Here is an 11584-nt window from a genome sequence, read left to right as displayed (position 1 = left end):
CACCTCAAGTTTGAGTAATAGAATGGCCGTTTGACGTCAAAAAAAAATAATAATAATAACTCAAATACATACCAAAATTCCACATATGAGCATCCAATCAGTACCCGCACATCCAGTCACTACCCCTGAGTTAGAGTTAATTAAAAAGAAACTTTACACCTCCACCATAAAATCTATATAACAAAATTACCCAACATCAAATATATAGTTTCATACACATAAGTATACTCCCGTAACAAAACCAGCAAATAACCATCACAAATCTTAAAAGGGTTAACACCGGGCTTTATAAGTCATAGGAAGTGTTTGGTTTCTTTAACCTTTTTTTAACATTTGGTTTCTTTAACCTTATGCAATGTTTTAATGCTTTTGAACTCTTCCCCGTTTTCAGTTCTCAGTCAAACCCTTTTATGGCTCACTCTATTTCTTTTACAAATGTTCATTCCACTATTTAATCTTGCCATAACATGTTAATCCATCACTTTAACTTGCAAATAAACTTAATACTGTTACATCGAAAATGAAGTACTCGCTATTAATAAAAATATACCAATCACACAAACACCAAAGGACAAGACAATACCAGAAACAAAAAACATGTAATACCAAAATAACAGAACACCTTTTAAAAAATTTCAAACTCAACCCAATCAAAGGCGAACTCAATTTATAACCGCCCTGCGCGTATCGCGGACACACCACTAGTATTTTATATTCTATTTTATGATTGGTTGAATAATTTTTAATTTATATTTTAATGATACTTTTTGGATAAAAAATAAGTTTTTTAATAGTTGTGCCCAACCTAAAACTTCATGTATTTTGAAACAAAGGGAGTAGTTATCATCATATTTAAAAAGTCCAATTTAAAAAATCCAATAAGACATATAACAATATTTTTAATCAAAAAAGACATATAACAGTATTTAGAACATTATAATATATATATATATATATATATATATATATATTATAATTTGGTTTTAAATGATTTCCCATTATGTAGGATATTAGTTTATATTGATTATTCAAAGGTTCTAACTAACTAACAACCGTAATTCATTCAAGTATTTTTATACAATGTTATATTACATTTATATTTATTATATTTTCATAAGTGGTCAAGTAAAGTTCCCATGTAAAAAAGGTCATATAAAATAATTAAATATAATATTTACATTATAAGTAGTAAAGAAACCAAATAAATTGATACAATCATGCATCATCCCCTTAAAAGAACCAAAATATTTTGATCCAGATTCAAATACGCAGATTCAAATACGCATCACAAAAAAAAACCAAAATTAGCACAACATTATCATCTCAAAATTTATCACTATTAGTTTAATTTTAATTTGTAAATCAAATAAAAATGAAACATAATTCGCGTTAGCGCGGTACTAGTTTTATTATTAAATGAGAAAAACAATTAAAGAATGATTATCTTATATAATAGGATAACTTATCTCAACACCAAAAATATCATATAATAACAAATACACATTATCTTTCAATTTCGTTCTGATTGCACATATGTGTGAAACTAATCAAACGTATTTATTCCCAGTTTAAAAAATCGAAACCTGAATCCGCCTAATGTTTAAGGTACAAACTAAAACCAACACAAAACCGTTACAGTCGGTTTACAAGGTTTTGGATTTTTCGATTTTAAAGTTTGTAGGAAAAAATCGATTTAGGAATTAGTTTCGCTTTACTAAGGCTTTATTAGGAGGATGAGTTGGGTTTGTTGGGTTTAAATTATAGTTCGATTCCAAGTTTGATATCGGTTTAGGTACTGAACTATTAAAAATAAATGGGTTTCGATCTTTTAAATTGGAAGATAATAGGTTAGGATACTTTTTTTTGCCATCTAATTTTATTAAAAGCCGAAGCCCACAAACCATACAAAATAACAAAGCCCGAAGGCCCAACCGAAAGAAACCCATACAAGACATACAAACAACTGGACCTAAAGTCCACTAAACTTAAACCCACCCAAAAAAAAACCCACAAAACACGCGTCAAATTTTGTAAACGTGTTAAGAACACGTGTTAATCCCTCAACAACGAAGGATAACACGCGTCACCGAACCCTTTCACCTTCACCATCGCGAGATTACGCCGGAAACTGACCGTCGCTGCTTCACATACCTCCAACGCCGAAGATTCTTCCCACGGAGAGCATCCCTCGACCAAACTGAGATCTCATCCGGATCACCAAACCACCCATACATAAATTAATCTCGAAATCACAACCTCCGCCTTCATCACCATAGCATAGCCATCGGAGAGCTTCATTGACTATCGAGATCTCATCGAATCGGACCGAACCATCAAACTGAAGACAAGAGCAACACCCCATCACACCCCCACGAATCAAAATCTGAACCAAAACCCAATCAGACGACGGGTTTAAAGCCGGCAACGCAGAGCTCTAAAAGCCTCCATCCCGGAGTCATAAGCCGGCGACGACGAAGCTGTAAAAGCCTCCACATCCCGGAATCAAAATCCGGTCATATAAACTGAACCAGAACGAAGACAAAACGGACCCTCCCTTCTCAGAAGACATGCACAGAAGAAAACAGACCCTCCCTCTTTTACAAACCGGACCGACGGTGGCTGCGGAAGCCCATCCCGTCGGCCGGAAATACTAATCTCACCGGAGAAAACCTAGAGAGAAGACAGAGAATAGTATATCAGGTCTTATCTTACTTCCTCCCACTCTTATACTTTAGGTTAGGATACTTATAATGCGTGGAATTAGAATGAGGTTGAAAAATGGTGTGTAAATGTTATTATAGTAACCATGTCGTCTACTCCATAATAGAAGTGAACAAAACAAGTAAAGGTATTCAAGTTTCAATGTGCATAATGTTTTCATTCTTATCCATAAGCACCTAGTATCACGGGGACGTCAATTTGGTTATTTTGTAGTCCATTGATTGAAAATCGCATAAAATGGGATATTTAGAAAACATTGTACCCAGCAGTGTTGCCCAGTAGTAAATAATCAAATCAGATTATGTTAAGTCATGGACATGTATAGTTCTTAAAATCTAAAACATTGACCCGAAGAGAGCTTTCTGTTACTTTAAAAGAAAGAAACAAATAAAATGGTGGTTTGTTACAGGTGAAGGGGATGTATAAAACGTGTGCCGCTCGTGGCTTCTCGGTATAATATTATTCTGAAACTCCAAGTAATATATATATATTTTGTTTATGAAGTGATTTTGCTGATTTGTTATATTTTTATTAGTTTTTAACTTAAATATTTAAATAAATTAATTTAAATAATATAACTATTTTAAAATTCTATTTATACGAAGTGATTTTATGATTTGTCACATTCTCCATGATTTTAACTAATTTTTGTTTATTTTTCATATTCTTGTTTGTTTTTAACTTAAATATTTAATTTATTAATTTAAATAATATAAATATTTTGAAATGTTTATTTAATTTATTAATTTAAATAATATATCTATGATTTTGCTGATTTATCACATTCTCCATGATTTTAGTTAATTTTGCTTATTTGTCATATTCTTATTATTTTTAGCTTAAATCATTAATTTATTAATTTAAATAATATAACCATCTCGGACTTTCTAATTGAAACTAGAACTATAAATATTTTAACTATCACAAGTGAAGACCAATTCTTATTTTCATGTGACGTAAGAGGTTTTAAACTATATAGTTTCATTTTTCTCATTCATTCCAAGTTGTATCGGTTATAGTTTTTGTTTCATCCTCTAGGTATAGTGTTTTCTGGTTGTTTCAATTGCTTGTGTTCTCTTCATCACTTTCATGCTGATGTGGACATTCTCTTTTCAGTGGTTCAATCATTTTGTGCAGGTCAAACAATATTATTGGTTGGAGTTGTTTGCATTAACAGCTATATAAACAACATCAAAGCTTAATTCTCTCTTTAGCTCTAGATCTTTTTTGTGTTCTTGACATCTATATTTTATATACTTTCGATATTTGTTTTATGTTTAGTTGGAGTTTTATGTTTTTCTTTCTTTCGTTGAGTTTGAAAGACTAGGAAGCAAATCGGTTTTGTTACATACAGTTTGGAATAATGAATTAGTTATTCTATTATTTAATGGTAGTTATTTCACGTGTATGTTTTATTACTGTTAAATATATAAGAAAACTTATGTTTTGCTATTAAGTTTAGAGAGTTCACTATGTAATCATGTTATGAACATGTGTTTAATGGTTTAGTTTCTAAAACGGCTAAAGTAGATATTATAGATAATTAGATTTATCATTGTATAATAACTATAATAATAAAACTATGTATAATAACTATAATAATAAAACTATCATTATCTATTTTTTTGTTTTATGAAATGTAAACTTATGAAATACTAAGATAAGTTAATGTATATATTTATCAAGTAAACCAATGAAATATTATCATTATCTCAATTCATTTTTTCAAAAAGTTTTCTTCTAAAGTTTACTTGAGTTTGTGTGTTTCAATGTTTTTTTGGTAATTTAATGCATTTTTTTTGTTTAAAAATACAAAGTAGATTAATAGAGACCAAGGTTCACATTCTTCTTTGTCAAAAAAAAAGTTTGCATTTTTAGTTTATTTTATTGTGTGCAATATTTGATATATATTTATGCTCTCATGGTCTCATAGTTTTATGGCTTTGCTTTGTGTTAAAAAGATGTAGACCGAGATAAAAAGCAAAGAAAACTAAAATGATTAAAAATATACGGAATAAATTATCATCATGTTTAAATCATAATACATATATTAATAATTATTAGTAAAACGATTATGTGCGCATATGCGGACAAAACACCTGGTTCTTCATTATTTCACCTTCTACTCCTAAAAATCCAGCCCACGTTATCTAAAGGGTATTTTCGTCTTCTTATTATCAGCCAAACCTGCTGACTCCAACACGGTATCTACCCATGTAAGATAGAAACAGCTAGCGCTCGACGAAAGCTAACCTAACTAGTTGTACAACTAGACAATCTCTTTCTTTTGCCCTGTAATAATAATAAAATCTTTTTTTTTCTTAAATAGTGCGTGTTTAAACTTTGTTTACGTCTTCTCCACGTAGAAAAGGACAAGGACTTCCGAGTTTCTTAGATTTAAAAGGAGTTTCCTATAAATATATAAACAAATGCAACACCGCCGATTACAGTAACCAAAGGCGGTTCTCCCACTTTCCATTTATGCAACTCTTTCCTTATATATTTGCACTTGGAGCTCAAGTTCTCTTGTTCTTTCTCATCAATCATAAACACACAATACTACTATTCAAACCTCGTGTTCCACACGGTTTGATTGTTTTATTGTTCCAATGGATTACGCAAGAACCGAGTTTCAAGCTAGTTTAGATTCGGAGCAAAAAGGATCAACGATATCTGAATCTGGAAGCTGTGATTGTTATGAGCAACCAAGACCGTCTTTCGCAGATGAACACGGTCTCATGGAGTTGTTTGAAGGCGACAAAGCTTACGATTTAATCTACCGTAACTGTAAGTCTGGTCTCGGAGATCAATGCCAGCTTCTCTCCATCCTCAGAAACGGGTTTCGCACCCTCGGGTCTCGTGCAAAGCTCAAGACTTTCCAGGTTTTTCAAGAGGCGGTGGAAATGAAACACGTCGGTGAAGAAGGCGGCGGGAGTAGAGTCAAATACGGTTGGTGCGCCGTCACGAAAACAGAGTTGAAGTCTATTTTAGAATATGGGTTTAGCCAGCCGAGTAACGATGGTTCTTATGGTCGTGGCTTGTATCTCTCTCCTGATAATGCTCTTCTCGAATGGTAACTTTAAATCTCTTTTAATCTTTTTGTTTTTTATTTATTATTATTAATTTCAGGTATCTCTGTTTCTTGAAAAGGTTTGTATCATTGGTCTCATTGTTTGTGTGTTTCTAGTGTGAAGGGTTCAGCTGCGGAGTCGGAAGATGGGATGAGATTCTTGCTACTTTCGAGAGTTATACTTGGGAAGTCAGAGGTTGTTCCACGAGGGTCGTCTCAGTCGTGTCCTAGCTCTCCAGAGTTTGATTCTGGTGTAGATAATTTATCTTCTCCGAAGAAGTATATTGTGTGGAGCACTCACATGAACACACATGTCTTGCCTGAGTTTCTTGTCTGCCTCAAAACTCCGTTTAACTTCAACAGTCCAAGGAGATTGAGATCGCCATGGATGCCGTTTCCTTTACTGATCAAAGCATTATCCAAGTTCCTACCTCCTCCTCAGATATTCATCATTCAAAAACACTATAGAGATCAGCAAGTAAGTGTCCTCTTTCTTTCTTCTTCCATCTTTGCTTCATTTTCATGTAATTTTCACACATTTCTGATTCTTGCGTCCTTTGTGTTCAACAACAACAACAGAACATGAGAATCTCGCGGAGCGAACTAATACAGCGAGTCAGAAGAATAACCGGAGACAAACTGCTTGTACATATCATCAAAGCTGTTGGAAATAAAGTACAACAACAGTAAAAGACTCCATTGCAGAGAGATCATCACTCTGCTGCATTTATGGATTCTCCTCAGTGTTTTCAGCATCACAAGGATCAAGACCGGTTCAGAGATTTGTAATGTGTGTAACACATGAGAGGACTCTGCTGTTTGTCTTTCTCCATTGATAGTGACGAAATTTTATATTATCCAATAGACTATTTTATGATCAATAGGTTTAACAACATACTTTACTGAAGAAAATTAACGAAGTCGACTGTTCATAATACTTTCAACAACATTTGTATCATTTCTCTTTAGCTGATTTCCGAACAAAAAAACAAAAGAAAACGGATCTAAAATGTTAAAAAAAAAAACATAAATAAGATTCAACAGAGTTTCACAATAATAATAACCAGCCTCAGCCATTGACTAACTAAGTCAACGCTTTATTTCATGATTCAAAAGTAGTTGTTATACCTCCCCCCTCAATACTGAAACTACAAGCAGTAGAGAGGTAGTAAACTACAAAACTCCACTTTTATTCGATGCTTACAGCAAAACTAAGTGCTCTCTTTCGCTCATTTAAGTAGATGGAGGAAGCTCCCAACCTTGTGGAATTGGACCATAGTCATAGATGACCTCTCTGTGGCATGACCACACCAGCTTTATTGCCTCTGGTGTTCCTATCCCTGCTCCTCTTGGATCTCCAGCAGGTCCAAACCTGTGTTTTTAATATAAGCATTTAGCTTTTCTTCTCAGAGAAAAAAAGAGAGATGTTAGTTTGAGGGGATTTTTAATAATCTCACCAGTGATTCTGAGGAGCTCCAGTTGTTCTTCCTCTGAGTCCAGCATATGTAGTCCCATTCACCGAGTTCCCTATCACTTCCTGCACGCATTTGTTGCATCATTAGAAGAGAGATAAGAGATTGATTGATTGATTGATTGATGAGGATGGTGAGAAGATTTGCCTGGATGAAGATGGGATCGTTTGAAACAACAGCAGCAGTTAGGTGAGCGTGCATCCTCTCCAAAGCATCCAACACTAGAGGAAGTTGATCCTTTTTGTATTCCGTTACAATCTGGACACCAGATACAGAAACATAGCTAAAGTTTATTTTCAGCAAGGAAACACACGGGAATCATTCAGGTAGTAGAAGACCTGAAACGGTCCAAAGATTTCTTTGGTGACGAGTTCGTAGGTTTTACTGTCCTTCAAGATTTCTTCAATGGGAACATAAACTGCAGTGGGCTCCAAAGCGCCGTAGATAGAAGGAATAGAGTGATTCTTCAATGGTTTCCCACCAAAGAGTAGCTTTGAGCCTGGAATCTGAAGCAGATTCTCCATGTGCTCCACCATTGCCTCAGTTGTAAACTGTAAACAGTAATATAAAGGATTACTGTCAATGATACAATCTCATATTGGATGACTAAGCAAAAGTATGAAACTTACTGTTAGGACAGGACCAATGGTCAAGTCTTCCAGCTTGCGTCTTCCTGCAAGATCTTTTAGCTTAGAAAGCAGAGGTGTTTTTGACCAGTTCTGGTAGAAAGAAAACACATTCAAAGCAACAAAGACAAATTTAGAAACTGGAAGCAACAAGAGGAGATTCAAAGGCAGTTTCACCAACACCAACCTCGTGCACAAAAAGCATAGACTGTGCAGAACACTTCTGTCCACTGCACGCGTATGCATCTTGATCACATACCCATGCAACATAATCAACCTGACATTAGAACACCTGGTCAAAAGATTTACACTCACCATCTAAAGAGACTAATTGAAATAGAATATATAATAAGGAACCTCCTGAACATCAGGTCCCAAGACTTTCCAATCAAATCCAGCATCTTCCAGTCTGATCCGACCTTTCAGGTCAAGTGCCAACTTTTCAGCTACTCTGGAGCTGCCCGTGAAGAGTGTCATCCTTGGATTCGCCTGCAAAATAGGCAAAACATGAAACCAGCTCATCTTAAGAAAAAAAAAAAAAACATGTATACTTGTGTATTCCAGAGCACAAACCTCTAGCAATATCTTGTTCATAGTCTTGCCATCGGAATTAATAAAGTCAACATCTTCAACGGGTAAACCACAGTAGTGAAGCAACCGCATCATTTGCTCCATTACAATGCTCACCTACCACAATAGTGAAACAATCATGAAAAAGGAGAACATGTGTGCGGAGATCATATAACTAGTACATACCTTGCTGTCCACTTTAAGTAGAGGTTTGTTACCCATGTATAAAGCCCCCATCAACTGAAGCAGTGGAATCTCAAGTGGGAAATTGAATGGTGTAACAATCGTTACCTGCCAACATAAATTAATTTAACGATTTCATAAAAACAAAGCAGAAAACAGAATTGTCACGAAGTTACAATGCATCTTAGTAAGAATGACTTACAGGACCATAAGGCCAGCGGTAGCCATGACTTTGCTGCCCAAGGTGATTCCCAGGTACTGCAAAAGACCTTGCCAGGAACCGAACCTGATAAAAACAACAAAGCGAAGCAGACTCATTAAACAAATATTCTAAAGCTGAAACTTCAGGGATACAGCAACATAAATGAATGTATATAGTTCTTGAAAGTGACAACATAAATAAAAATGTGTAGAGAGTTTCACGTACCTGATCACCGCAGAAGTTCTCTAAGAACTTTCGTGTGACGAAGACCTCTCCAGCAGCTTGCTGGTAACTCTTTGGAGCAACCCTTTGAATCAACCTCGTGAAGAAATCAGATACCTTAGGTAAGGCGAGCATATGAGCTGCTTTTGTCGAGATATCTCCATATAAAAGGTATCTGTAGAAAGCATGACCGTAGGCTTTTGGTATATTGAAATGAGATGACATGGCAGAAACATAGATCAGATTTATAAAGCTTCTTAAAATTACCAAGCAGATCATACCTCTCTGGAGATTTGAAAGGGTTATGCAGACCATGTTTCGGACACTGTGCTAAGCTCTCGATAAACGGCTGCAACATTCAACAGAGAAAAGATCAAAGTTATAAATTGTGAAGGAGACCATGTTGGCTATTACGATTAATTATGTTTTTGATGGATGATCTCCACACCTGAACTCCCGATTCCTCCACTTCAGCAACTTTGATGAAGAGCTCTCCATTGAGAGGATCCAGAAGCGTGTTGTAGTTTGAAGATCCTATCCACTTTCCCTGCACTGTAGACATAAAGAAAAGTAGATCTCAGAGATTCCACAAAAGCAAGAAGCTTTCACTTATTTGCTATGGCTACAATGAGCGATCAGAGAGATCCGACACGTACCAAAGCTCTGTACTTCAGCAGGGTGAGCACCAGATATCTCCTCCGCATCTACGGTAGCAAAAGGTATGGAATGATTCAACCTGCAAAAAAACGGTAAGCAACGGTCACATCAGGAACATTGTCAACAGTAATGAGAGAGCGGATCTCTAATCATTACATAAAACACTGTCAGATGCGGAAACTCGATGATGTAACAAAGACCAAAATCCAAATCTCAGATTTTTTTTATAACACCAACTTGCTAAAGTTTTTGTCTTTTTACATTTAGTTAAATCTTTACTGAGAGACTGCTAAGGCAAAACATGCAAACCAAAAGAGGCGAAGAACAGCAGTCTTATAAAAGAAACATCACTTCGCGAGATCAAACCTGGAAGATGTGAAAGAAGCGAGGAAGCTCGAGGATTTGTTGTCAAAGAGAGACTTAGCTCTCAGTCCTCTGCTCGCCAAAGCTCTGTACATTGCTTAAGATCCAAAAGAGACGGAGAGAAAGATGAAACTCGAGACGATTTTTTGGAGGATTACGAGATTGGTGTGTGTGGTGGTGTAACTGAGTGATTGGCTTATAAAACGGAAGGAGACTAATTGATTTTGATTGAATTACGTAAATGATTTTTTTAGATATTTATTGATTTTTCCCTTTATTTTATTATTATTTAACGTTCAACGCCATAGTTTTTAATCGCTTGTTATATAACCCCATGATGACTCATCATGATGCAGAAACATATTCTAATCTCCTCTAACTAAATGGAGCAAGAAGGTTAATCTTCTTTGTTAAAAATGAAATTTGTAAAACTGAACAGATTTGGATGTAAATAAAAGAGAGTTTAGTATCTATAAATCTTAATTTTTAAATTAATAGTATCAAAATGGGGATAGCTTTGCTGAGTCACGTCCGCTTGGGTGTTGACGTTTTTGTTTTTGTCTTTATGCTAAACCATTAATTAATAAATTCCTTGAAATATTGGAAGAAAATAGTTTTAGACTATTATTCTTGTCTTGCTCATTTTTTTCTACCTGTAGATTGTGAAGAGATAATATATATTGATTCTCTCTCGTTTTGTTTCACGGATGTTTCAACCAAACAGTAAGATCGATCATTCACTTGAACAAAATAGCAAAGACCAAATACGAGTGCCTGGTCGACGACTTACTTTGGTTTTGTGGACTTATGTGCAGTTTATGCTGATGGAAGCATTTTGCTTGGATATCTTACAAAACCAATGGATATACGATGTTTCTGCAATACTCTGTGACAGGATAAACTGGTTATCCTTTTGGTTTGGTTATTTAATCTCTTTGGTTTAGTTCTTTAATAATTGGTTTGGCTTTATGGTTCAGTAAACAACTATATGTAAACGTTTATCCCTTTGGGAATCTAAACTATACTAAAAGGAGAATATCCTCCACTCTAAAACTATCCACGTCATCTAATTAAATCATCCAATAACAATCATTTTTTTTGCCACGTCTGCTATGTTTCGGCTCATCCCTTAGCCCAAATTAAACTTCACATCGAAATCAATTTCGACTATGATTCATCTTCCTCGATTCCCAGCCGTTTTTTTTTCTTCAAGTTTTCAATCTTCAACGCCTCGTAACTAATTAGGGTGTGGAAGAGCTGTCTCTTCCCTTCATCTCTTCGTCTCTTTTTTTTTTGCTCAAACATCTCTCTGTCTCTATCTCTTCCTCCATGTCTCTCTCTCTATGTCTCTCTCTCGATGATGAATCAACAAGGCCATCCCGAACCTCCTTTGACGATACCTTCGAGTCGGTGGGTGTTGAGATGAGGAATGGTGAAGAAACTAAATGTGTTTTTCCCTCGACGAGTCTCCTTTGCAGTTTGGTGGGTTGATTGAAAA

At 35.2% G+C, this 11584-nt stretch overlaps 2 protein-coding genes across 2 annotated transcripts; one reads left to right on the top strand and one right to left on the bottom strand.

Moving 5' to 3' along the window:
* The first annotated feature begins 5141 nt into the window (after positions 1-5141).
* LOC106335353 (probable inactive poly [ADP-ribose] polymerase SRO5) lies at positions 5142-6935 on the top strand. Its single transcript, XM_013773860.1, has 3 exons — positions 5142-5794; positions 5909-6269; positions 6371-6935. The coding sequence occupies exons 1-3, from the start codon at positions 5331-5333 to the stop codon at positions 6479-6481; spliced, it is 936 nt and encodes a 311-aa protein (XP_013629314.1). The 5' UTR covers positions 5142-5330; the 3' UTR covers positions 6482-6935.
* LOC106335352 (delta-1-pyrroline-5-carboxylate dehydrogenase 12A1, mitochondrial) lies at positions 6727-10323 on the bottom strand. The gene is made up of 15 exons (XM_013773859.1): positions 10090-10323; positions 9723-9802; positions 9515-9618; positions 9348-9415; positions 9070-9241; positions 8845-8928; positions 8646-8750; positions 8463-8576; positions 8247-8378; positions 8077-8166; positions 7893-7982; positions 7602-7814; positions 7411-7521; positions 7249-7328; positions 6727-7163 (listed from the first exon to the last, which is right to left on the bottom strand). Exons 1-15 carry the CDS (start codon positions 10179-10181, stop codon positions 7025-7027), a joined length of 1674 nt encoding a protein of 557 aa, XP_013629313.1. The 5' UTR covers positions 10182-10323; the 3' UTR covers positions 6727-7024.
* Positions 10324-11584: the final 1261 nt, after the last annotated feature.

This window comes from Brassica oleracea, chromosome C3, assembly GCF_000695525.1.
Source record: "Brassica oleracea var. oleracea cultivar TO1000 chromosome C3, BOL, whole genome shotgun sequence".
NCBI lineage: Eukaryota > Viridiplantae > Streptophyta > Magnoliopsida > Brassicales > Brassicaceae > Brassica > Brassica oleracea.
The sequence above is the reverse complement of the archived record's forward strand: the minus strand, read 5'-3'. Positions and strand labels throughout refer to the sequence as shown.

What these genes read in the sequence shown, in the direction of transcription:
- LOC106335352 (XM_013773859.1), bottom strand. Translation starts at nt 10,181, where the DNA reads ATGTACAGAGCTTTGGCGAGCAGAGGACTGAGAGCTAAGTCTCTCTTT. An exon ending in TGCTGAAGTACAGAGCTTTG is followed by an intron (nt 9,619 to 9,722) that starts GTACGTGTCGGA and finishes TTATGTCTACAG; the next exon opens with TGCAGGGAAAGTGGATAGGA. An exon ending in ACCGCTGGCCTTATGGTCCT is followed by an intron (nt 8,751 to 8,844) that starts GTAAGTCATTCT and finishes TTATGTTGGCAG; the next exon opens with GTAACGATTGTTACACCATT.
- LOC106335353 (XM_013773860.1), top strand. Translation starts at nt 5,331, where the DNA reads ATGGATTACGCAAGAACCGAGTTTCAAGCTAGTTTAGATTCGGAGCAA. An exon ending in GATAATGCTCTTCTCGAATG is followed by an intron (nt 5,795 to 5,908) that starts GTAACTTTAAAT and finishes GTGTGTTTCTAG; the next exon opens with TGTGAAGGGTTCAGCTGCGG. An exon ending in AACACTATAGAGATCAGCAA is followed by an intron (nt 6,270 to 6,370) that starts GTAAGTGTCCTC and finishes CAACAACAACAG; the next exon opens with AACATGAGAATCTCGCGGAG.